Below are 27,265 nucleotides of genomic sequence, written 5' to 3' on the forward strand. Positions count from 1 at the left end.
TGTGTTTCAATATTTACCATATAGTGTATTTCATAATTCTACACACTAAAAAAAGTACAATAATTATCTATAGTATCAAAGTTTTTGTTTAAAAAGTAACTGTCTACATACAATAATATTTTATGTAAAACGATATTAGCATAATTAAAACTGTTTACAATTGAAAGGCGCGACAATTTATCTTGAATAATTTGTATGTTCGTCCATCTTACACCGCTCTAAATACTTTTTGATTCGTGAAATATTTGTTTTGTAAACTATAAATTGTAATTTAGAATTTGACATGAATTGTTTGGAAACCAATGAAACGTTTGTTTGTAGTTCTTCAAAAATTCAAAAAAAAGTGGTGACAATGAAATTAAATTGATTTTTAAACGCAATTCGAATTACAATTATTAAAATTGAATTGTTTACATAACGATCGAACTACAGCGTTCGGTGGATTATTTTCGTCAGATCTTAAATTGCGTTTTAATAAAGGTTAACTTTTTAAATGAATCATAACGTTTATTATTTTTTCATTAATAGTGTATCTTTTCACTGTAACAATCCTTCATCACTTTTAAAAATGAAAAATTTCATAAAGTACCTAATTACCACATAAACGTTAGTTACTAATTTTGTGTACACAATTAGTAACAAAGTTTTATTAATTTGAATCGCATTACTTAAAATAAGATACGAGTTAACTATTTATACATAATATGTACAAACAGTTAAAACATACAAGATTTTAAAATTCTTTTTAGAGAAATAATGTCTGGAGAACAGTTTTCATTAGTTTGGAATAGTTTTCCAAGAAACTTGTCATCTGGATTATACACATTACTGACTGATGAGCAGTTAGTCGATGTAACATTAGCTGCAGAGGGTCAAATATTACGTGCACATAAGTTAATATTGTCAGTTTGTAGTACATATTTTAGAGAACTTTTCAAGGTACGTTTTGATTTACATATTAAAATATATTATTACTAAAGTTATAGTATTAAAATTTTTATAATAATGTAGGGAAATTCTTGTAAACATCCAATTGTGATTTTGAAAGATGTCAACTATCGTGATTTATCGGCTATGCTTCACTTTATGTATCAAGGAGAAGTTAATATTAAGCAGGAAGATATAGCAAGTTTTTTGAAAGTAGCAGAAACTTTACAAATAAAAGGTTTAACTACAGAAACCGAAGAGGTATGTTAATTAAAATCTGATATTTTAATTCCATAATGAAACGAATTACTTTATACATCATAGAAACTCGAGGAATCTCTAACAAAAAATGTACAATTGGATCAGCTATTTAGCACAAAAAAGAGCAACATCAATTCTGTTTCATCAAATTTAAATGTTTCTGCTTTTGAAAATCCAAAACAAGTAGTACAAAACGATCAACAATCTGAGAAACAAGATGGTTTATCAAAAGGGGAACTACACGATAGAGAATTAATAGAGAATAATGCAGTCATGGGTGATGCGTGTTGTCATCAAGATTCTACCTCCGATTCAGCTTACAATATGCAAGATATGCAAGATATGCAAGATATGCACATGGCACAGAACAATAGTTGCAGAAGTATAGAGACACAAAGCAACGAAGAAGAACCATTAGACTGTACAGCAGACATTGGTCATGCGGAAACACCTAAACACGAACCACTAGATTATACGCTCGACATGGATTCAGAAACAGGGTATAAGACATATTTGCCCAATGAACCAGTTTATAAACCCGAAGAAAACCTGCAGAGAAAAGGTATTAATACCATGCCTTTTATTTGTGTAAAGATTAAAAAGAATTATGTAATTAGTAGGCCGATAACTACAAAGACGTCATTTGGAGGCAAAAAGTATTCTGCTTGCCGAGCGAGTGTATACTTCAAAATGAGACGATTAAAATTAACCGAGAGGCTGTACAGATACTGGCAGCTTTATCGGCATGTAAAAGATTTGACACACTCAACTGCTATCATCGATGGATGTGCACAATATTAAAACCCGATTATAACATGTTTGGTCGTAAAAAGTTTTTCAGCATATATAGAACAAATTAATTTTACGATCGATTCAATTACACATTTGCATGCTTACATTATTGGGTGTTTCAAATCTAAATTTTACAATCGTACACAATTACACATTTATGTTTCACAATTCATAACGGTAAATGTTAACGAAATAAATAATATTGTATTTTACAGATCTTATACCTGATATGCAATTAGTTCCCTACAATCAGAATACGCAAACTCAAGCGTTTGGTATGTATTTTGATTTTTATTTTTTTGGTAGAATTTATTTTCCATGTTTGCTGGTTTAATTTTCTTTGAAAAATATGTGGTATAAGATGTTCCAATTCACACTTAAAATAATTTTAATAAGTCAATATGAATAAATACCGATTTTTTTCAATCTAACATAAAAATTGGTAAAACAATATATACGATAACGATTTTCGTTTATTATCTTTGCAGGCAAGGCAATATATTATTTAATTTTGTTGAATACTAATCAAATTATTTCTAAACACAATATAAGAAAAAATACAAATTTTATATTCGTTGTTATCTATTTATTTATTTCTACTTATTAGGTTTGAGCAATATGACCGGTCTTCAAGGTGAGTTCACGTACGAAACTGGTTGTCACGGTAAAGGTCGACGAACTATTAAAGGAATCTCCAATAATACTCTACCTTTGGAAACAACTTTGCGCGTTGTATCCGAACTGGGACCAACATTGCGTATGGAAAGAGGCAAAGTTATTCGAATGTATTCGTGTCCATGGTGTCTTCGTCACTTTACGCGTAAGGAGAATCTCAAACTTCATGTCCGTTATATTCATGGTCCGCTTGAAAGTCTAACGTGTAAGCTTTGTGGTAATAAATATAAGAATAGTAACAGTTTACGTGTACATTCGTATCTTTATCATAATGCTAAACGGGACAAACATAACAAGCCGCTCGTAGATGGTGGCGTATGAAATTAAAAAAAAAGAAAAGAAACGAGAAATGACACTAATGTTTACAACATATGTTTTGTTATGTTATATCGGAAATGTAGTAATACATCAAATTATCATATAGTATATATGCTATACTATTGGCATAATTTTATTTATAGACAACAAAGTTTTGACTTTCGCGCATTACTGGTAACGAAATCTATAAAATTTATTTAATAGTCTCTATTTATGCGATCCCCTCCACCTGATTTGATTACTAGGTAATTTAAAAACTCTGTAAATTTAGAGGAACGCATTATTCTCTTAATTAATTAATTAATTAACTCCCTAATTAGGGAGTTTACTTCGCAAACATTAGAAACTATGAACAATAACATATTTTACATAATGCAGGTTACTTTTTAAAAAGAAATCGATTGTAAATATATATATGTATATTGATATACCATTTTGTATATATACATTTTTAATAAAATAAATTGACTGAGATCGTTCGGTGTTCGTCTTTCTTTCCTTCAAAAATTCGATTACCACGTGCAACTTTGCGTTTAAATACCATCGAAAGAGATCAGCATTTTATTCTTTGTAAATACATATTGAAATGTACTCGATATTACATAATACGATAATGCCGTGGCTCGTCTATGAGATGTATTCGACACGAAGTTTTACCGTTTTTTAGCGTTCACGAGAATTTGCCAGAAAATAGTAAAATGGTGAACAATTTCTACTTATTAGGTTTGAGCAATATGTCCGGTTTTCAAGGTGAGTCGGTGACCGTTACACTTTCGATACATCTTATTTATTCTTTCCTGGAATTCCTTGTACATTAAAGATTACAAAACCTCTGTGATCGAGAGTCGATTCGATCCCCTTCGGTTTGAACGTTTCTTCATCGTGACGAACAACGAATAAAAGACTCCGTCGAAACTGGTTCAATTCACTCGCGAGCTGTTGTCTATCGATCGACGTAATATACTCTTTGATCATTTTTTCGGACAAATTTCAATTTTCCATTTTCAACCATTTGGTGTAATACATATTACAACGATTCCATGGTACGACGCTCGAACAAAGACTGTTACATCGATACCAGTCGAAAACTATATTATCGTCGATTCGTTCGTTTTTATTCTATCAGTGAACTGTTACGAGGGACGTAAAAGAACTTGGAATCGTCAATAGAAATTCTTTGTTATCGAAAATAATAGATCCGCGGAGATTCGGTCCGTCGTTATCTAAGATAATCCATCCGATTCGTGGTTCTCGATTGAAAACATTCGAAGACTTTGGAATATTTTATCGTTTGAAAAACGTTTGCAACGAATCGAACAACAATCCGATAACATCGAGAATTCGGGAGAACACGATGCTCAATTCCTCAATTCCTTTTCAACGATACCTTTTACACGAATGTTGAACCTTTTATCCTTAAACGAAGCGCTTAATTTATCCAATAGTCGTCAACTACCGTCCACGATTTCTTCTTTAAAAAATTCACGGTATAACTGAACTTCTTCTATCCCACTATCGATGTCGATGTTTTTACGATACACTTTCTCCGTTCAACGTATTACAAATATTCACTTTCGTCTCAATCTATCCAAAACGTAGCTCTGTATTACGAACTCTTACGTATATCCTTTACTAAATTCTACTTCGCGACGAAAATCAAAGTTGTTCGATGTTTCCCAGGACGTTGGTCTGAACGCAACGACAAACTCGGTTCTTCGTCGATCGTCGTCCCCTTCGTCTTCGAAGTCTCGTAATCACCGGATGATGCGCGTGGTGCAGCAGTTGCTGAGGTATTCTCTCCGAAAACAACTCCGACACAAATGTTCATCGTTTACCGCGCGTTATCGCTCCTAAACCCGTGACGTCGTCGAGCGCACTTCGTCAATTTTCTCTTTATGTAATTCCCCGTGAAGAAACTTGCGCTTCTCGCGCAAGGAAAATTACACCGTCTTACCGTGCACTGGTGTACCTCGTATCAGAAAAAGGTTCTCTCCCTTGTTCGCCGCGCCGCGGTCCCGGGAACGTCTCCCGTCGATCGCAACGAACGATTTCCTTTCTCGTCGACTTCCCTCTCGCGATTTGTCAACCTGGACCAAAGGCCGCGAGCGAGATCCGGCGATTATCTCTGGTAGCCGCCTATAATTAAACCACGATTGGATCCGGTGGCTTGGTCGCCGATAAATCGCCCCGAACGTCGATTCTCCGCGGAATCCGACGAATCCCCGAGGATTCACCAGGAGGGTTGAGGGGGGAGGTGGCGACGAGACGAGGACAGTAGCCTCCGATGCGCCGCTGTATCATCGAGTCACCGTCTGACTCGGTCTTTTGCAAGGGGTCGAGGGTCAGCTCTTCGAACATAATCGTCCACACGCCAGTCAGTAGCACCGCGGATTCGCGAACCACGCGACGACTATTTCGCATAATTGCCAGTCGAGCAGTACCATCGGACAATTACGCGGGATCCTTTTCCGGTTCGCCGATTGTTTTCTTTATTATTGGAAAAATAACCGTGGGGGTAAATCGTCGCGAGGAACCATGACCGCGATCAGGTTCAATATCATGGACGTCCTCGGGTTTACGTTCCTATTTCACTTGGGCGTTAGCCTGCTGCTGTTGGTCCTCTTGGTGCCGGTCTTCCTTCTCGTGTATCCGGGTAAATATCCTCGAGGAATGCTTCTTCAGGGAGGGCTGCGGGTGGGGAGAACAGCGCCAGAAGTTGAACGATGCTCGTTACCCGATCGCAGTGTTTCGTTAACTCTTTGATGCACGGTTGCTAAACGTTGAAGTAATGTAGTAGAAAATAACTGAGACTAAAAAATAGATTGATGTTTAATTACGCAATGGGATATTAACAGTCTCGGTGTGCAACTTGTATGAAGTTATTTTTATTTTTCATGGTGGGTTGAAGTATATCTCATCGTGCATATCAGGGTATTAAAAAGGTGGGACGTTTCTTAACCAACTATGCTCCAAAGAGTTAACGCGTTTAACGCCAAGGTGGTCACTGGTGACCGGGGCTTCAAAGTTACAACTTCCAAAGTTACGAACTGTAGTAGTACTATAGAAATGTTTCGTTTGCACCCTTAAATATTTCTTGCTTTTTCTCAATGCTTGCCTTCGTTTCAAAAGCTAAGATGCTGGAATTCCCTAACACTTTCGAATTCGGTTTCGAGTTAACTTTATGTTAGGTTTGACTTAGATTTTTTCAAAATACAATTGTACTGTCTGTTGTTCGTTCGACTGATTGTGTCTACAGTTTCAGAACTGGTACAGTTCGTTCAATTCGTCTTTTCAGCGGCTACACGGTAAAAAATATACAGAGCCGTTTAAAAAACTCAAGATTACTTCGATATCTTAAAAATTACGAGACACGAACAAATTGGAATGGATATTCTAAGTTCTTTCTTTCAATTCAATATTTTTGTACGAAGTCGAGACGGAGTCATAGTTAACGAATTATTTCAAGCGGTCATTCTTATAGACTTACCCCGTATATTGCATATATTCAATTATGGGAATCAGACGTGTTAAATTCTTCGTGGTTTCGTCTTCTATTTTCCCTGCTTCGTTTCACCACTGAGTTGAATACGCTCGGTCATTTGACGAGTGTTCTGCTCGCGAATTGATATTGTGGGTCACCAATGACTCACATGGCACGGAACGTGTTAACGGGGTAATTAACATTCCAGTAAGAAATAAACGTAACACGTACTTATTTACAACAAGTGTATTTCGATGACATTCGACGAACTCTGTATACGTATACAGGGCAGGCATAGCGTTTCGTTTTTCGTAATTTATTTACGAAAGAGATTCAAGAGAAAAAACAGGAAGTTCCGTATTTCTGTTGTTTATTGATTCGTATTAAATGTAATAATTATCGTCGATACGTTTCATCCTTGAAATCGTAAATTCCACCGAAACCGCTCCGTATGAACGCAACTTTTCTTGTCGAGTATCCGAGTAAATTATCACGAAACGTTACACTTTGGATACACGAAAACGCCGTGACCATGGATAGGAAATCGCTTGTATAACACCGGAACGACTTATACACGTTCGCGTCTGGAGCAGATATCGTTTAGCGAAATATTTCAGAATTATTGTAAATACAAACAATGAGATAATCGAGGAAGACTTTTTGCCTGTTTTGTAACTCGTAATTAAACGGCGAGCATTCTGTTGCGCAATACGCAAATATATCAATGTGTCGTCGAGCTATAGAATTTTTATTCAAATCGATCGAACACGAATTCTTCTAAAAATTGTTCTCCGCTGTTGTCGCCACCTTTTTAACCCTTAAATGCATAGTTTCTTTTTTTTTTCGAAAGTTACAAATAGAATTAAAAAAAATTATTTTACTCATTGGTTGAAAAGGAATTATAAATTTTCTTTTCTTTCGAAAGTTGCGAATGAAATTGAATACGCCAGAAATAAATTAATGTCTCTATCTAGTATCTGATAGTGTCTCTATAAACGAAATACGAATTTGTTGCGGTTCTGCAACTATATTAAAGCTAAAAGAAAAAGTATCACTCGTTCCTTTTAATGCGTTCAAGTGTTGTCGTGGTCGAGAAAGGTTTGGATACGTTTCGTGAAGTGGAAATATCCGAACGTGGTCGTCGTGGAGGAAAACAGCATTCGCACGATCTTGGACCAATTACGGAATCACGTAGGTGGCAAATCGATCGATGACTAATATTAACGGACTTAGCGTCGTGATCCTGTGTAACTCGTAAACTTGTCACAAATTTAGGGCATTTATACTTTGCTGATTCAAGGCCGTTCGATCGCGGAAGGTATAGGAGGCCATTTAGGGTACCTCACTTCGTCCAGGAGATTCCTACGGGCTGGCCTGTCCACGAGATGGGGTCTCTACGTGTGGAGGGACCTCGATTATTTCTCGTTGAACAACCATTTGGTAAATTCACCGTGCTTTTTCAGAGGTCGACCCATCACGGAGTCGAACATTCAGGTCAGTTTTTCCGTGATTTTCAATTGTATCCCGCGCTTACAACAGTTATTGGTAAACGTTAAAGATTCCCATTTAACGTGCACTTAACGTACGCGTGAAACGGGGATCTTTAATAATGTGACGATGTACCAGAAAACAAATTACATGCGTTATTTTTTATTCATAACGAATAAATTCATATATAGAGAGTAAATAGCGTTGATCTTTTTGTATTATTCTCCCGCATAATGTATCTTTTTAATCGATACTGATAAAAATTCTTTAATGTTTCTCTTCCGGAAGAAAAAGTTATCTAGTCGGGTATTTTTGCATCGTGGATAGATCGCTGCATATACGAAAGAAGCGAGGTAGATGAACCAGTTCGTAAATTTATTCTTCGAGTGCAACAGGTCGCGTAACGTGTTCCAATTTTGAAGAGCACTCTCTATATGACTCTCGAGATCGAAATGTAGTTGTTAGCGAATGGATCCCTGTGTTTCAGGACTACGTTAGCGACCTTACGTCGAAATTCTTCTCACCGGAGCAACCACCGTGGCAAGTGCACGTTATAAACTGTTTTCTTCGCGGCGAGGAGTGCCAAGTCTGCCTAGTGAGGGTCCATCATCTACTTCTGCGACAAGAGCGTTTAGCGTTGGCCGACTTCCTTCCGTTGAAGTACGCCACCGAGAGTTGGACGTGTCAAGAGCCAGAGTCCCCTTTTACGAATCTCTACGTCGAGCCGTCTGCTTTACCGAAGCTTTACCAAAAGCTTACAGAGAGTTTCAGCAATTACTGGAACGAGTTCCTCTGCGACAACGATCCGAACGAGCGTCCCGAGATATTGAAAAAGCAGATCGGTGTGTTCCAGTGCGCGAAAATCGGGGTGATCGTTCTGGTCTTCTCGCTGAAAGAACTGACGAGGTACACGATATAAGTTTTTGGTATTCCAGTGAGGAAGAATCAATCGTTTCGGTCTCCTCGTTAAGAGAACAGACGACGTACGCGATATAAGATTTTGGTATCTTAGTACGCGAAAATCGATGTGATCGTTCTGATCTTCTCGCTGAAAGAATCAACGAGATACGCGATCAAGTCTTTTGATAATTCAGTGAGCGATAATCGATATAATCGTTCCGATCTCCTCGTTGAAAGCACTGACGAGGTGCACGTTATCAATTTTTGGTACACCGAAATCAATATTTGCTAAATCTTTTCCGTAACGTCATTCGAAACCATCCGGTAAATAAAATTACACGTTAAATTAGATAGAGACGATGACTCGCGAAGATAGACATTGTTTAATCCCTCCTAACGAGATATCCAGATTTACGTACACTTTTCAGGAATCACTGAGTGGACGCTACCACTCGTGGTTTTTACCGTGAAGAGAAACCACTGACCTTACGGTCTTTATTTCGGTTTAAATGCAAATGAACAACAATGTTTTTGTCCCTTTCAAGAATTAACCTTTGAATGCATACACTTTTTTATACAAATATCTAAAGAATAAATGTTAGGAACGATTTTAAGGGTAGTTAAGTTTGTTTTGTTAATCTAAATGATCTAAAAGGACAAGGAAATAATATATAGAGTATCGTTGAAAAAGTATCGATGGCTTGGATAAATCTCGTAAAAAATAATCTTCGAAAAAAATTCGTTTCATGGTTATACCATGAATTGGTTATACCATATTATTGTGTATATTATAAATTACTTAGCTTCGCGGTTCATCCAAGTATTATACAGCAGAGTATAAAATACAACCGGTACAAATAATTATTTCTTCACTCGCACCTGTTAATGCGTGAGTATATGCATACCATTTCGGTTGTATTCACGAAGAGCTTCGCGTCAAAATAATACGGTCCATTCTATCTTCTCAGACTCGATTAACCAAATTACGACACACATAAGCGCCATGGTATCTGAAACGATAAAAATCCATCCGTACTTCGTTAATAAGAATACCAGTCTATGGTATTCTACCTCGTATTATATCGATAAATTTCATAAATTTCTTCATCGTAAGCTCGTAATACGAATCGTTTCTTGGTTTATTTTAGACAGTGTCGAAAAGGTGAGAGATCCAGCATCTTCGATGTCTTCTCGATCCTCCAACGTGAAGCCTTCAAACGTAACTTCGGGTTTGTGGTCGTCTATCGCTCTGTTTTGATGTCTATTAATCCTCTGGAGATATTTTACGGTGCTTTTCTCTGGTTCTGGTATCTGGCGGTGACGTTCACTTTGAAAACGCCGATACGGATTCTACGAGAGCTACGAGCCCTGAAGTCGCGTCACAAGCACTGTTATCCCGACACTTTGACGTCGATGCTGTGGTATTATCTACCACTGGTGCTCCAGGCAGGTATAGAGGTGCTTTCCATCACCTGGATAGGGATAAAGGCGCCGAAAATGATCCTGCAGGAGCTGTTCCTAAAACACCCCCAGGCGAATCGTCTGCAAACCACGTCCCCTTGTGGACGAAAGGTGGTCGCGTGGTCCGAAGAGATTCAGCTCGAGGTTCTTCAAAATATTGCCAACATGACGGGAGCCACCGAGGCGGAGATATTGTTGGCAGCTACGGTCGACGCTCTCAAGAAGTACTTCCAGATCTCAGGAGTCAGGATACCGAACGATGTCCTCGCTACTGGCAAGTTCATCAGACAACGAGCGATATTCATGCAGAATCACGAAGCCAGAGGTATCCTGTGTCTCGCCTTGCCAACGAAGACACCGCTGTTCGAGAACGACCTGGTGGAAATTTTGCAGGTTCGTGCAATTGGGAACAACGCACAGATCGCTGTGATATAATAGTATAGTTCGTGGCTTTGAAGGGCTATTAAAAAGACATCTAAGTATCCGTGCTCCAATCCGTGCAATTTTTAGTACACGTGTATTATTTTACGTATGTGTATTTAAATATAAAATTGAAATGATACACGTGTATTTAAATATAAAAGTGAAATGGTACACGTGTATTTAAATATCCCGTGAAATAATACACGGGTACAAGTGTACTAAAAATTATACGAATTGAAATACATATAGATTAATATACATGTAATTAAATACACGTGAAACAGAGATCTCTAAGTATTAATCACCGTGGTTGGGAATCAACTAACAACGAAGTAATTGCGGTTCTTTGAACGGTGCACAGTGGAGCATTCGGGTGCCAAAAGTGGAAAAAAATATTTTACGACCGAAATCATATGTGTCTATATATTATTACAATTAAAAGAAAAGGAGCATATATTTTTTATAAACAACGTTCCCACGATTTATAAAATAAGACTTCTTCGAATATAAAAATCATCAAAATCGCATTTAAAAGAAGCAGTTGCTAAAATTATTTCAGCTCGTTGGTTCGTGCGATTACGCAGATATCGATATGTTGTGGAAATGTACCGATATATTGCACGAAATACCGATTCGTATTATGTAAGAGCATTATATCGTGTAATCGTTATTTAAAGAGGCCATAAGACATATTTCCGACATAAAGAAAGCAAAGAAAGAGTTGTCGATTAGAAAATGTTGACTCTTAAGTGGATTTGCTTTTCACGAAGGGGATACATCGTTTTTGGAAGTATGTAAAATTAAAGAAGTGAATAATTAAATCGAAACTTTTACGTAAATGTAATAATTACCTTACTAATATATTTGCCATTTTTATCCGTCCGTTCTTGAAAGTATTCTTCCAAGACTATTTTTACATTCATCCGATTTCGATACTTTCTCCAAGACGAATGTATCTCGAGTGATCTGTATATACGTATATGAAAATAAGATGATGCAACGCTCTATTCCAGATAATTAAATTCGTTTGGAATTACTCTCGCGAAGTCTTGCTCGAAGTTAACTATTCCAGTAACTGTTCCAAGACGATGTTACGCGTGACCTAATTTTCCTGCTTTAGCATTTTGTTTTTGCCGATAATGACTGTATTATACCACGTCGTATTTGAATTATGCACATTATAGGTCAGCGATCGTATTATCGCGTGGCTTGGTCGTACACAGTCATTCTGACTCAAACTTATCTATTGTCTATTTACGTTGTTTCGTGCCGCGACGATAACCGAACGTTGTACAACAATAATATTTAACATTAATTCGTGTATTAATCGCGTACAAAGTTATCGACGCGCAGTGTGTCGTTGAAAGAATACGTGTATGTATGTAAGTACATGTATCTTTCTAGGTCATCCAGAAGAATGTACGAGAGGCAAGATCGAAACAACGCGCGATATACGCGATCACGGCAATGGAAGCTTCCTGCGGACTTATTTCATCTTGTTTCCCATCCCTTTTGCTCAAGGTGATGTTAAATCAACTGACGAGAAGGTATTCTCTGTCCTTGACTCATGTCAACGGAGACTTTCTCGTGGAAGGTGTCGATGCGGTGATGTATTGGAGACCACCTCAAGGCAACTGTAGTAAATATTAACGAACAAGTATTAATAAAAAATTCATCGAGCGACCCAGGGTGATTCTATAGAAAGTGGGGTCATATACATCTTTCGATTGCAAAAAGTCGAGTGGTTCGAGGAACTATTTTTATCCGCGCTGAACGACGAGAAGAATCGATTTACGTACTCGAACAGTATGTCTAAGTCGGGTTTAGAAAGAAGGTGCAAATATTTCGGACGATTTAGTTCGATACTAAACGCATGGGTCTTTTCAGACCCAGAGTGACTTCCGTTTCGCTGAATTATCCCGTTAGTACAACTTTCCTTAGAAGTTAAGAAAGGTACGAGAAAATAATAGAATTTTTATTCGAAATATTTATGCAAGGTCACATTATGGGTCTGTTTGGACCCAGGTGTGATCTCCCGTGATCGTTCAAACTGCTAGCATTACGAGGGTTGAAACGAACGAATACAATTCATCAATGTAAATACTCAAATTATAATTATTAACGAACATATAATACTATTTATACACGATGTTGTATTAAAATTAGTATCAAACTTTTCTCTTTGCCGTTTACTTTTATCTACGATTAAAAGAGAGAACCCGTATAAAGACATTTAAGTTGCGAGAGGTTCGTCATTGATAAAAATTCCATTGTTTTTTGTTTCGATGTACATCTTCCGTTTCGGGAATCTTGGTCTCGAATCTCGATTTACGCTTGTATTTCATCGTTTTCAGATATGTCGATAACTCTGCACAGGTACGGGACCGGTGTACGCTTGGGCGTCATGGGCGATGCGTTGATCGGTCCCGAGCATTCCGTAATTACAAGGACTTTCCCGAAAAGCGTGGAGAGCCTCGCCTATGCGGTCGGCGTGCCTAGAACTCCAAGTCGAAACTTGATACCGAGTCCAGCCAGTCCGAGCACCTCACCGGGACACTAAAAGCGTACGAGAACCGTGTGAAATTGAGTTTCGATTCGAATTTTGGCCCTCTGCAATTTTAACGGTCGCGGTTCAAACTATTTCCACCGAGAAAATGGAATATTCCGCGCGTGATTTCTGAAACGTATCATCGGACATGAAATAATCTGCAGGCGTCGACTTACACCTGTATTAGGGTTGTCGATCTTGAATCGAGACATATTTCTTCGAGATGGATCCTTTACATTAGTAAATTAATCATCGATTTTTTCGACACAAAATCGTATCGATTCTAAAAAGAAAAACAACACCATTTCCTCTTTTAAAACCGTTTTTTAACAGTTTTTGTTTTCACATCGAATGTACGTATGTATAAACGAGATTGGCTTGAGATACCGATCTTGGATCAATTCTTAAAAAAATCGACTTCTTGGCAGTATCTTTTTACGGTCGATTTTTTAACAAATCGATTCTTGAATTTCCGATCCATGCATACATTTGAAAAATGAATTTTTTTGATAAGAATTGGCATTCTTAAAATCTATACCTTCAAGTTGGAAAGATAAATGGCGCAGATAGGGCGAAAGGCATATTTAAATTATCAACGTAAACGAGCTTTAAAGATGTCGTCGCTCGTGGATTATTTCGTAGTCGGTAATACGGATAACTCAACTCATTTCGCTTCTGGATGTAAATGGGTTAATGCGTTCAGCGTCGTACGATACTTACGGTGTCTAGTAAAATCTCGAGAAGCGGATCAAGAAAGTTGCACTTCGATCCGCCGCTGTAAGAAAGTAACAATCGCGTTAAATTCTTCGTAGTTCTAATTCTTCTGGAAAATTTCGCGGCTCGTGCGTGTCTGGCCAAGGAAAATTACATTACACGAATTACGTACAGTCGGTCGGTGCGTTACCGATGGTTCGATAACGTTCTTATCTTATTATGATTTTTTTTATTTATCCGTATTTTCACGTTTCCGACGTTTGTACTGGAAACTGATTAATTTCGCTTATCGCGCATTACTGACATTATCTGTGACAATGCATTGTTATTTTTCAGGTCACGCGCCTGACTCTCGAGAAGAAAACTCGGTGCTGTTTTCCAAGATACATTTAAGAGAACAACCGATTCGAATCGCACGTCGTCGCATCGTACCTTTAAAATGCGATCATATTTATATCAATTATGTACACGATATATATGTTCACACATTCAGTCGAGAAATAGCTCCGTTTTCGCGAAGAAGGAGAAGACAAATTTTCAGGGTTCTTTGTTACTTTCGTCTCCGTCCTTGTCGTGTGTTTTGTTTTAAAATAGATTTTTTTTTTAATATATATCGTCATGTATTGTATGTATATATTTATATAAATATACACGTTCGTATCTATTTATAAGTACATTTTAACAATATATTTTTGTTTGTAACAATACGCAGTTTAATACAAAGATTAGGAAATTAACGCAGTGTTTTTATTGTTCGTTATACCGATTAATATTTCAGACGTTACAAGTCACAAATATTGCAAATAGGTGAGTGTAATTGATTATCGTTTTGTTTGTTTTTTTTCTTCTTTTTATTTCATCGAGTATATCTACTTATCGATATTCCCTGCTCTTAACCCTTAGCGGTCGTTTGGTCGCGCAAAGGGGACGGGAATTACAGATTTTTAACAAAATTATTGACTCTTATTGACTGGTATAACAATTCTCTGCACGCTTTATCTGAAGCTTTTCTATGGAAGAAGAAAAAGTCACAAACTCGACCCGACGACTTTGAAATTGCAACGTTTAACGCTACTTTTGATAAAAATTTCTAGCCAACCAATCTTAACTATATTTTGTTTATAACAACGACCTCTACGATTAGAGTTCCCGTTCAAAAGCGCGTGTGAGAATCTTGAGCACCCCACCCTTTTCCGGCCCAACAGAAAGAGGAAATAGAAGCCTATTAAAAACATCGATAATGTATTTGATCATTTTTTTGTTGTTTTTTAGAGATAATAATATTAATCCAAGACGAGATAATTTCAAGTGCCTCGTTCGGTATGGAAGTTGCAACAATAACAATGACACGAAAATATTATAAGTCGAAATTGATTTCGAACAAATATCGAGCCTCGAGAGGAGATTATTTTGCAATTTCGACTTATTTTTCAACGTGGAATCGTCCCATACGTGTTTGTACCATGTTTACCGCCGTACCGTGTATAATACACCGTGCGATTCGCTCGAAAATATTATAAATCCGATCGTTTAATCACGTTTGCGCGTGCTGTGATCGCGAAGAGTTAGTAGCAAAATTCTGTGAACGATTTAAATATTCCTTTCACCGAATGCAACTCGAGTATCGATCGAATGTTTGCTCGAACGATTCAACGCTAAGGAAGTTAATGCGACAATTTGATTGCCATTGTTGACTAGTTTATACTTGGAAGCATATTTTACGTACTCTTTGTATAATAAAGAGACTAATTCCACGTGTATATGTGTATATAAACATTGTTCACATAAGATAGCCGCTTATATATGTACCTTTTTTTAATAAAATATTGTATACGTGAGAATACATTTCTTTAGTAGCACTCGATCGAATATATCGGAGGTAATGAAGTGATTATTTATCGGTTTTTTTGAGTATCCAGAAACAGAGCGTCTACGTGAAGGCATGAGTACCGGAAAAAATTATTCCGGGAAAATCACGTTAATTACGGTCACACCGTTTTTCGTTCGTGCTATGAAAATTGTTTGTGCTTAAATACTTCAAAAATCTGTAAAGAAATATCCAAAAGTTGGATGAAAATTATTTTCTTTTTTTCTTTTTTTTAAATCCTGTGTACACGACTCGGCAACATCGAATTCCAAAAAATTTGGAATATTCTATTTTTAATAATACCGTTATACATTGAAATCGTCCTGAATACTTGTTACAATAGTTGTACAGACTAATTTCGAAATTTTCCTAATTTCTTTTCCCTAAAAACGGATACAATCACAGTTAGGACGTTTCGTTACAACAATGCGGAAGTCACCGCATTGTTTTACATTGTTACGACAGAGGTTTAGTTCTTCGAGTTGTTACTTCCATTGGATAACATAAGGCATACGTTTAGAACTGTACCAATTTCTAAATTGTTTTCTATCGATTAACTTTCTTAACTAACATTTTCATGGATACACGCGTTCAAAATGTATTTCATGTTTCCTAGTGCAGAGATAGCCAAGTAGTGTCAGCCACCGATTTCATGCGTTTTGATGACTGATAATGAGTACAAAGTAAAGATAATACACAATATGACGATTGATGCACACGCGTATTGCAAGCGTTTGCAAATAGTTAGCGTGGCAGCTGTTCGTCATTTAATCGTGAATACGTTTATGACTAGATGTACAATAAAATAAATTTTGTAGAGAAACAACTTTACTGGTTCGCGGTAAGAATTAGGCGACGATGATATAACTGTCCGTGTTTAAGAAATAAAATTTATGGTAACGTTATAATTTAATCATCGAAAAGAATGAATATATATTCCTTTCAGTTAAATAACAATATTACTGATTTATCGATATATATATATATATACATATATCTTTGCGTCAGTCAATACTCGAGTAATGTGTATCGCGGGTGTTAATCAAAGAATAAATTACCAATTTCGTTGAACCGATAAATAAGATTACTTTGTCATTTTAACGAAATAAAAATTTAACCAAACGCGATATCCTAATGAAATTTAGTAACGATAAGTCTTTTTTTTTAATTATTCTTGTATCGACGGTTGAACCATTTCAAGCGTATAATATGACTAGGTAAAAATTTCGTTGAATTACTTCTCCATATTTCATTGTTCCTTTGCTTTGGTTTTATCAATTCCGTAATTGCAATTCTAGTTTTCATAACACAATTCCAAAGTAATTAATTGCTATGATTCTTCTAATATAATATATACCAAACACAATCACCTCCATGTCATTACATTTTAAATAATTCTACGCTATCAGTATATATGTACATTCGGTGTATGATACATTTGATAAATATCGGTACTGACCAATAAGTACTGAAACTATCACTGTATACAAAATGTAACTACGTAATTGCTACATAATGCACAAGGTCGGGTCGTTTTAAACTAAAGCGAGGATTATAGGAGAAATTAGCATATCAACTAACGAACTCTAAATCGAACTGGGACAAAGTATAAGTACCTTCTTTGTATTTATCTCGAGTTTACTTTGAATCCACCGCTGTACAAATTTTTAGACGATTATATAGTAAGAGATCGATCCACAATTTTGTTATTTAATCTTTTCTAGATTTCATTGGAACGAAGTTTGTAACGAATTTAAGCTAAACAATCCTTCTCGCGTTCCATTTCGATAGGACCTTCGCCCCAGATCTTTCGATTTTTCGTATATGGAATCAGTCCTACCAAGAATCCAGAGAGAATGATCCAGCCACCGGCCATATGAAAGGATAAGTCCCACGAATTCGTTATATCGAACAACCAACCAGCTAGTGGCGGACCAAGAAGATTTCCTATACCTTGACACAGTAAACTAAGACCGTAGGCAGTCGTGAACCTTTCCAGGGGTATTAACTCTACAAGTATAACAGGTGTGAAGCTAAAGTTACTCGCGAAGAAGAGGCCGAATGCTGCCGAGGCGGCCATCAATAGGTTGTAATAAGGAGTTAATATTGACATTAGAATTGTTGCTATACCACAGGCGACTAGACACCAAGTGTACGTTTTACTGACGTTCATCCAGGGTTGATCTCCTGCCCATCCGAGACCAATCTGAAAACAATGTCGAATATCATTGCTTCTGAAACGGTTTCTTCGGTTAACTTTGTAAATTGCAATTATCGAGAAACAAAATTAACGTACCATTCCTATTGTATTGGTGATCCCGATAATGCTAAGGAGGTTCGCAGCGTCAGATTCGGAGTAACTGTTTCTAGTAAGGTGTTCGGCGAGATAAAAGTAAGGCACGATAAACCAAGTAAACAACAAGATCGTTGACAACGATAACAATAAAAAGTGTAGCTCTAGGAACATCGAGAAATCCATCATACCCTTCAATAAATCCAACAGCTCGCCGTACCATTTCTGAAAGGGAAAAGAGAGTTTCGAATGGACAATATTACTACTAAAAGTATGCAATCTTGGAAGTGTTTTTTTTAATTACAACAACGACGATAGCAACAACGATAAAGTTAATAGTGAATTCTCGGTATTCTCGGTTAACGAATTGTTTGATAATTGTTTAACCGGGAAAATCTATGACAGATCGATCGTGTATGCAACAAATGATAGGTTGAAAAACGTACCTCCTCGTTTTCTTTCGCCAATGTGGTCATACTGTTCCTATAAATATCAGGGCAGCTACTGGCCCTCAATCTGTACTTGTGCAAATTTAGGGCAGCCCCGCGGTACATGACGGAGTTTCTGTGAACTCTGATGTCCTTGAAATAGTGAGTGTTCGTATTGAATTGTCTTCTCAACCATGGAAGTGAGTCCGTTCTGACGACGCCACAGTTCAGTTCCCCTATTCGTTGTTTAGACACCGATTTTGCTTTTGCTTTTCCCTCGATCGTCTAAGAGAATCAAGAAACATATGAAAACACGCTGTGACAAGAAGTATAAAAAATGTTTGCTTTTAGTAAAGAATTTACTAACTGCATGTTCAAGATCTTTGCCCAATAAAGGGTTGGCCTCTTCGGATTCCTTTTTAGATATCTTTCTAGTTATGTGATTTTTTATGGAACTAGACGCAGCTCCTGAGTGAACATTGTTTGTTGCGTGCGGGTCCTCGCACTTCGATTCATCGTTTACTTGCTTGATCCTTTAGACGGAAACAAATTGAATTAAAATTTTCAGTAGGTTTTAGTTTCGTGCGCTAATTAATTCTAACGATATAAATTGAACGCATATTCGTTAATTGTCACGGTAGTTTTTCATTTTTAAGGATTTCCTCGACACTTGTTCAAATTGCAGAAAAGTAGAAATATTCGATAGTTTATCGGTGTATTTTTGATTCTATAGCATTGCCAACGACAGAGAAATTATTTAAAAGTTTACAAGCATCGAGGTTCGTTTCTTGTAAACGCTTTAAAGAAATGTAAATTTGGCAGCGATCACTATAGTATTCAATGTGATAATGCGGATAAAATTTTGCCACCTCATAGACATTGTGATGACGCTCTTGTTGCTGACCTCTCCCGCGAAATCCGAGTGTAGGTTTTTGTCCGAACAGCTTCTACATGATAGAAGATTGGGATAGTTCTCCAGAATGACCTTGTACAATCTTGGATTACTGGAAAGTAACTGTAATACCTCCACGGGCACCTATAATTCTCGAAAATGTATACTTTATATGACTTCTTCCCAGACTTCTTCGACCTAATCTTTTGTTTATTTTTAAATTAAATTTTACGTCTAACTTCAATATCAATCTCCTCCTTCGAGCATAATATTAATACAATTATTCTTTTATCTTAAAAATGATTTTGAGTATATTAAGGTGATTTTTTTTTCGTTTCTGAAAAAGTATTTTAACGCACACTGTTGGCTAAAAGTTTTGGACTACTATATAAGAAGAACGTTACATAGAATTATGCGATTGTCCGTTGAAGGATACCGATAGACAATTTTTTTTTATATTTAGAACACCTTATTTTATTTTGGCAAGCATGTGCACAGTTCCCGCACGAGGCGACGTTACAAGATAATGTTGTGTTCATGTTTCCTTAAACAACCCCTTTGGACTTTTTTACCGCTCGGATAATTCTAGATATTTTTTAAATTAATGTTTCGATTGTATCTCGAACAATGTATTTCTAACGTCCGTTTAGTGTCTCCCACGAGTGTTGTTTCGACGTTGGTAATTTCTTGATCATATACACTTTGCGAAGATTAACCGCCTACACCGATATTTATAAACAAAATGGAGAGTACACGCACAGGTTTCTAAACACGGATTAAAATAACGGTTGCAGTTACTAATCATTCTATATTTTATAAAATATAATAAAAGGTAAGATGGTACCAAACATTTAATAATGTATTTACGTGCAAGGAAGACATAATCGTGCGTGTAACAACACATCGTCGAACTGACACAATTTGTCTCGACACGTGTATCAGAAAAAAAGTGCTAATCTCGGTGTTGCGTAGACACAATTATCGGTTCGATGAAAAATGTTAAAGGTATTCGTGTACCATGTACATATCTAAACCTTGTTCCCCGGTTCACGTATTCTCTCGCGTGTAATTTTATGAATCGGAGCTAATTGTTTGCCTACAGAAGCTAACTGCCGATTAAGAAAACGTTTGTCACGATGTTATTCGAACTTAATCGGTACGAGACCACGTGAAGCGTTACCAGCTATTTTTTATTAACGTCTATTAAAAATGTAGAAACTATTAGGATGTCTCAAGAATTCTTTTCGTTTTATTCTAAGACACTAGGTGTAGAATATTTTACGTTCGGTATAATATTATCAAATTACATACAATTTATTCTGTAATTCCTTGGCACAGTATTGTTCAAGATGGTTGTTTTACTCCAGTTTTAGAGCTGAATTTTTTATTACGAAGTGAATGCTTTTTGCACTTTGCTAAGAACCAAACGTATGTTTTGGAAGCTAGAAGGCGACCGACGACCGTAAGATCGACGTTAAACGGATCAGGTTGCACGTCTACTTAACCCTCTATAATCCAACTGTACTCGTTACTTTCTATTAAAGTCCATTAAAAATACGGAAATTACAGTGACGGTGATAAAGTTCTTCAAATTTTTCCCTTCATAAAAAAAAATTGTTAAATAAATCCATTTACCCATTACTCTGTACTTAATAAGACTGAACCAGATTTTTGTATCTACGAGTACCTATATCTCTACGGTTCTTGAAAAAGCTGCATTTCACGCAGTCCTTTCTATATTCGTTACTTCCTATCAACGTCCATTAAAAATACGTAAATTACTATAACAGTGATAATATTCTCGATACTTTCCTTCGATACAAATAAATAAATAAATCAATTTACCCGTTATGTTCAACGAAACTGATCCAGATTTTTGTACCTCCGAGTCGGTCTCTACCTCTACATTTCTCGAAAAATCTGCATTATATCCTGACCTGCTCCTCTATCGCGTCTATTCGGCTCAAGCTCACCTTCTCGTTGTGTTTGACGAAGGTGGGCAGATTCACGACGCTCCTGAACTTCACCTCACCGTTCGCAGTCTGTGGATCTTCCGTGGTGGTGCTGAGGATCTGCAGTAGATACTCGGGCGCGTGACCGTTTCTCAGCATCCGTCTGAGCTCCTCGACACCGGGGAACTCGTCTACGGGACTCCCGGTGGACCTGTCGCACTCGGACTTCGTGATGGACTTCTTGGGGGTAGTCCAGTTCTGTTTTTGCTGCTCGAGGATCCACCATTCGGGATCGCGCATCACCGTGCCGCAAACGATCATGTTGAAGAAAGTACCGGCTAGCAGAAGACAGGTGCCGCGCCATCCGTACTCCTCGATGAAGAAGGTGGTCATCGGCGCGTAGACGAATGTACCGATACCGGTGCCACACGCACCGAGACCTACAGCTAACGTTCGTTTCTTGTCGAACCAGTAAGCGATGCTCACGACCGCAGTGACGTAGCACAGACCCAGACCGAGACCCGCAATGACTCCGAAAGTCAGGTACATTACCTCGATGGTGTTGCTGAAGCAGCTCAGCACGAATCCTAATCCCGATATCATACCACCGGCGATGGTCATCCTCCTGCATCCGTAACGATCGACCAACGCGGACATCACGGGTCCCGATAACAGTGGCACCGCCATGAACAGTGACCCAATCCACGCGGTCTTCGACTTGGATGCCCCGAACTCGTGAAGGAACTCGATGTACAACAAGCCAAAGCTGAACGACACCCCGTCAGCTATCATGGAGATGACCAAAGAAGCGAGAACCACCACCCAGCCCCAACCACCGTCCGGCACTTTGGGTTTGCCTTTGGTGTCTTTGGCTATCGACGCACGCTCGTTCTCCAAATCCAGGTCACTATCCGAATCGATCGAGTCTCGCGAATCGTCAACTCGATAACCAGGATTCGAGATGATTATCGCTTTCAATTCGGGATTCCCCTTACGATCGATCGCCTCGTCGCTTTTATCCAATGGGTGTGTCTCCGGGGAGTCCAAATCATCGCTTTTATCGGTGGGGCTGGGTCCTATTGTTAGATTCGGTGAGGTCAGGTAACCATTGTCGATAGGCGTGGACGGTATTCTGTCCTCGGTGCAATCGGTATCGGGACTGAGCAGACCGATCTTGTCCTCCAAATCGTCACCGAGACTGAGATCCTTGCTTCTGCATATCTCCGGCGAGGTGGTTAGAAATGTTTCCTTGTCCGGTGATAAGGATTCGATGCTTCTGTCGATGGTGTGTGCCGGAGTGGATTGAAGCAGCCTCTCGTCGGCCAAGCTGCTCAGATCTTCGGTGTTCCCGGAATCCTGACAAATCTCCGAGCTTTTCGTGGAGGACGCGATGCTCTGCGAACGTGAGAAATCTATCGCGTCCAGGGTGTCAGGATCGGGTGTTAGGCACGGTGTGCTTGGAAAAACGGTCGGGCTACCGTTCTGCCAGCCAACTATCGGCGCTTTTCTCAACGATCGGTTGTTCCTTTGATCCTTCTGATGGTGATCCAATTTCGGACAATTCGGATCGTTCGGCGGGCTCAACAATCCGTCCCTTCTGATCACGTTCGTCGAGACGTTGCTACGGATATCGTTGTTGTTCCAATTGCGCGCAGACTTGTACGGCTGCCCTTTCGATTCATCTGCTTTTTCGCACAGAACATTCTTGTTTCTGTCGGTCATGGTTCTTCTAAATATAGGTGCTAGCCGAGTGGATCCAACGACGGGGCCAGCCTTTCAGCCCGTGGATCTCGCTCGGGAAGGATCGTCCGCGCCCCTCAGCTACCATAAGGACTTCCCAGCCTATCTTGGATGGGCCACTAAACGTCGGTCGCCTCAGCATGCACGCTTCTCGTCTTCTTTCTTGTACTGCGGGGGAAAATTTGTACTTTCAGTAAATATTTGCCAACGGTGTTGAACACGTTGCATCGCGACGATCGTAATTTCGTCATTATTGAACGACACCGGGCGATTTTTATCGAGAAACACGTTGATCTTCAAATTTTGAGGACATAGGGAAAACCTGTTCGCATTGTACAAAGTGCGTTCGAAGGAGGGCGGGCATCCGCGCGTTGCAAACGACTGTTTCGTTAGCGAACGCGTTGAGATTGTCTCAAGGTGAACTTGATTCGAGTGAAATGTGCATTTCTTATTCCGTAGGAGTGAGTGAAACTTTTGAGACAAGTTCAACGATCTGTCGTGGAATGCATCGAAGATCACAGACCCGGGACGAGATCGTGGAAATGCATCAAAACTATCGTCGGTTTTTTGCAAGATGGATGCTCGAGCTTTCGGCTCTTGATTTATAGATGAGATGCATAATGTATACCCCGAGATCGGGGCATTACGTGTTTACGATCTCGAACGACTTTGCGCTAAGTGGTCGTTGATCTTATCTCAACGGTGTAATTTCTTACCTTATAAAATAAATACTGTAACGGGTGAGTTGAAAACACGCTCTTGAGAAGTAGACATCGAGAACTTTTTTTACGACTGGTAGAAAATAATAACCGTGCAATAATTGTTTTTTTTTTAAGGAATAAATTTTTTTCGTGCTCTCAAACTTTGAATTTACCTTTTTAATATCTCGTATAAAATAATAATCGTGTAACAATTTTTCTTTTTAAGAGAGGCTTTTTCTCGTGTTCTCGAACTTTGAATTTACGTTTCTGACGCCTCGTATAAAACAATAATCGCGTAATAATTGTTGTTTAAGGGATGGGTTCTCCTCGTGTCCTCGAACTTTGAAAGCAACCGCATCCCCGAGTCTCCAGAAATACGGAGAATTCTCGATGGAGTGCATTCGCTATAAAAATCACCTCACGTAATGCTCGTTAAATGAGCAACTCTGTTACAACGAGTTTTCTGCGCGCGTATTCACGATATTGGCACGACTTTCATTTTAAACATTGATCTAGGAAGAAATTCCTCGAACTTTACGGTACGAAATTTTTAAATTACGTATCGTACAACTATAATTCGTAATCATACCGAGTATTTTGTTTGCATTAATTTTTTGTAATTTTATCGACAAATATACGCAAGAGAAGATTTTTATTTACATACAATTCGTTATTCGCGAACAATAGAAGCTGACAATATTGTTTGAATTATTATTTAGGTAAAAGTGTATTTAAATAGCGGTGCGTTCGAAGAAATCATTAAAAACTTGTTGGTCAGACCTAAAGAATTATTTGCCTTTTTTATTCGTTATCTGTTATTCAAATAACATTTTATCTATATTTGCTCACAATTATTATCTCGCTAGTGTCTTTTTACGATGCAACGTACGAAGCGTATATTATTTTAAAAATTATTTCGTACAAAAATTCAAATTGGCAAAACTTTTCAAATACATACTTTTTAGATTTATTATAAATTCGAGATACTCGAGCGATAGTTTCAGATTGAAAAGTTCAATCGTGTAACGAAGTTTGCACGAGCGTTAACGCCAATAGGGTAAACATAATCGTGGAAAAGTTATTGTAACGAAGTTGGTGCAGCAGTCTGCGTATGGAGCAAATATAAATGTACACAGATATACATATCGAAATACAATTACGCAGATAGCACGTTTTCGGTAGCATGCAACGAGCAAAATAAACAAGCAATGAAAAAATATACGGCGAATAGCGCTATAATAAAGTAAGGAAGAAATTATACTTAAGTAAATAACTACGAGGAAAGAAAATAGAATAACGTCTACTCACCATAGAGGTAATGTAAAATAACTTATTTGCAGGCACACATGCGTGTTTGGGTGTAGGAATGTGCATGCGACACTGAACGGTGTGAGCAAATAAAAAATTGATAATGGTAAAAGGGAAAAAATATTTAGTAACAATATTTAGTATCTAGCGATTAAGTAGACTATTCGTCTACGCTAATACAAGCAAAAGCGCGTGTCTCGATCGATAGATCTCGAAAGCTGTGAAAAGAAAAATTATTTAAAGTCTGAAAACAGAAAAAAGTTCCTGAAACATTAGAAAGTACAGAACAATACGAAACAATGAAGTAACGATAGTTATTAAATAATTATTACGGAGCATACATTTTTACAAGCATAAAATAATAATATACGAGAATGCATCGATTCGCTAACGATAAATTCTGAATAATATCGAGTAACATTTCGAAGCCTTCGCGAGCAAATAAAATTTGACTTTCGGATTTCTATTTCGAAATCTTCTTCGGAGCAAATGGGAATTATTAAATAAACACGTGATGTAACCTTAAACATAAAATATAGCATAACGGATGATGATGCGTGGAACATAATGCGAGAAATAGATTAGATAAAGAACAGAGGAAGTAACAGAGGAAGTAGTCTTTATTTAATCTATTTCTCGCATTATGTTCCACGTATCATCATCCATTACGTTATATTTTATATTTAGGGTTACTTTACGGGTTTATTTAATTCGCATTTAGCAGGAAGACGGTTTCGAAATGGAAACCGAAAGGATTAGATTTTATTCGCTCGTCGAGTCTTCGAAGATCATTTATTTTATTTCGAATAGAAGCACCTTATAGCGTTTCAATTATAAGTAATGCGCGTTGTATCGTTAAAATTTATACATAGTAAGCAATATAGTAAGTAGCGAGAAATATATCGATTACTTTTCATCATTGCAAACGGTATTTCACATTCACGTACAGTATTTCGGTTCTTTTTTTCAATCGAACGCGTTTGAATCGGATTAAACAAAATTTTAATGCGTTGCAATTCTAAATCGTTCGCTTTATCTCGTATCTAAAAAATAATGTTCAATCAGACATTGATAAAATATATCTGTGTGAATTGTTTTGCAGAAGTGTTTTTTCTTTTTTCAGAAAAGCAAATTTCACCTTGCAGGTAACACATTCGATGACTTTAATCGTCCAGGCGTAAGAGTATCGCCCTAAAATATTTTACCAATTATCGTTTGTACGTATAAATACAAGAAGGTCGACTTCTGTTTCGTGCCAGGCAAAAACGATCACAAATCACCTGTTAGACAGTCATTGAAAGGCTTCGATGGATATCATTCATGTTTCGACGAACACACTCTATATTCCGGGAATATCGTCCGACTTTAAGCACCTTAAAGCGCTTGGACATTTACAATGTCTGATGGACTTAGTGCCAAAAAGTTGAAATCGCGTGATTGTTATACGAGCGTGATCCAGTAATAGTCCATTATCGTGCAACGATCTATCCTGAACGTGAAATCGACGAATTACCAAAGCTCCCGAATCCGTGTGTTACTTCGATCGATAAGAGTAAGATAAATATAGGTCGAGCAATTATTACAGAACGATTGGAAAAAAAACAAAATAACTCGTCTCTCTTTTTATCGTATATTTATAATTTCAGCAAATATTGGATAACAAATTTCTCCGAAGTGGATCAACACAGAGCATTGAAACGTCGAGAAAGGAATTTTTATGTTTTTCTGATTTCTTACAGTTTTTGTTTCATATTGACACACATTGGGGGAAAACTCGCGCAAATTTGGCTCCGTGTTTCTGGAGTTCAAGAATCAGCGAAATACATTTTGAAAAAACTGTGTCACTGGGTCGACGTATTATCGACCTTTGTAAATGTGAAAGAAGAGCGCCAAACCAAGTGATTTATAGCTATATCGGAATCGATGTAGCCTCGATCAATGGTGCCCGGCTCGATTTCAGCCACGTTTACTTTATAGACTTTGTTTTCATTAAGGCGTTTCCATTAGCAAAGGCCTCGAATTTTCTTCCCATCTTGGTGCAACCAGATCGAAGATATTTTATCGACGACGTATCAACAAATTCGGTAAGAAAGTGC

At 37.8% G+C, this 27,265-nt stretch overlaps 3 protein-coding genes and 1 long non-coding RNA gene across 10 annotated transcripts in view; 2 read left to right on the forward strand and 2 right to left on the reverse strand.

The window, feature by feature from the left end:
* Window positions 1-3,447, forward strand: LOC143147772 (uncharacterized). 4 transcript variants are annotated; one of them, XM_076313347.1, is made up of 6 exons: window positions 1-95; window positions 750-939; window positions 1,012-1,188; window positions 1,252-1,750; window positions 2,196-2,255; window positions 2,588-3,447. In XM_076313347.1, the coding sequence occupies exons 2-6, from the start codon at window positions 757-759 to the stop codon at window positions 2,974-2,976; spliced, it is 1,308 nt and encodes a 435-aa protein (XP_076169462.1). In that variant the 5' UTR covers window positions 1-95; window positions 750-756; the 3' UTR covers window positions 2,977-3,447. The 4 variants fall into 4 exon arrangements, 3 of the variants coding, with proteins under 3 accessions (XP_076169462.1, XP_076169463.1, XP_076169461.1); XM_076313348.1 differs by having other exon boundaries at window positions 30-54; XR_012992342.1 differs by lacking the exon at window positions 1-95 and adding an exon at window positions 223-480 and having other exon boundaries at window positions 1,252-2,010; window positions 2,588-2,665.
* On the reverse strand, window positions 3,069-11,841 carry LOC143147773 (uncharacterized). 3 transcript variants are annotated; one of them, XR_012992345.1, is made up of 3 exons: window positions 11,578-11,834; window positions 6,461-10,678; window positions 3,069-5,661 (listed from the first exon to the last, which is right to left on the reverse strand). It is a non-coding gene; the product is annotated as an uncharacterized LOC143147773 (long non-coding RNA). The 3 variants fall into 3 exon arrangements; XR_012992344.1 differs by having other exon boundaries at window positions 3,069-5,746; XR_012992343.1 differs by having other exon boundaries at window positions 3,069-10,678; window positions 11,578-11,841.
* LOC143147771 (uncharacterized) lies at window positions 5,355-14,719 on the forward strand. 2 transcript variants are annotated; one of them, XM_076313343.1, is made up of 8 exons: window positions 5,355-5,626; window positions 7,533-7,645; window positions 7,730-7,948; window positions 8,430-8,848; window positions 9,991-10,696; window positions 12,131-12,365; window positions 13,081-13,290; window positions 14,325-14,719. In XM_076313343.1, the coding sequence occupies exons 1-7, from the start codon at window positions 5,509-5,511 to the stop codon at window positions 13,284-13,286; spliced, it is 2,016 nt and encodes a 671-aa protein (XP_076169458.1). In that variant the 5' UTR covers window positions 5,355-5,508; the 3' UTR covers window positions 13,287-13,290; window positions 14,325-14,719. The 2 variants fall into 2 exon arrangements, with proteins under 2 accessions (XP_076169458.1, XP_076169459.1); XM_076313344.1 differs by lacking the exon at window positions 5,355-5,626 and having other exon boundaries at window positions 7,457-7,645; window positions 7,755-7,948.
* The window catches only part of LOC143147770 (uncharacterized), an 18,666-nt gene continuing 6,037 nt past the window's right edge, over window positions 14,637-27,265 (reverse strand). The window contains exons 2-7 of the mRNA XM_076313342.1: window positions 21,442-23,328; window positions 19,446-19,612; window positions 18,944-19,109; window positions 18,595-18,861; window positions 18,152-18,373; window positions 14,637-18,061 (exon numbers count right to left, since the gene is read on the reverse strand). Of these exons, the coding sequence (XP_076169457.1) occupies window positions 17,609-18,061; window positions 18,152-18,373; window positions 18,595-18,861; window positions 18,944-19,109; window positions 19,446-19,612; window positions 21,442-23,142 (2,976 nt within the window). The 5' untranslated portion in view covers window positions 23,143-23,328 and the 3' untranslated portion in view covers window positions 14,637-17,608. The remainder of the gene's footprint in view (window positions 18,062-18,151; window positions 18,374-18,594; window positions 18,862-18,943; window positions 19,110-19,445; window positions 19,613-21,441; window positions 23,329-27,265) is intronic.

This window comes from Ptiloglossa arizonensis, chromosome 6 (genome assembly GCF_051014685.1).
Source record: "Ptiloglossa arizonensis isolate GNS036 chromosome 6, iyPtiAriz1_principal, whole genome shotgun sequence".
Classification (NCBI taxonomy): domain Eukaryota; kingdom Metazoa; phylum Arthropoda; class Insecta; order Hymenoptera; family Colletidae; genus Ptiloglossa; species Ptiloglossa arizonensis.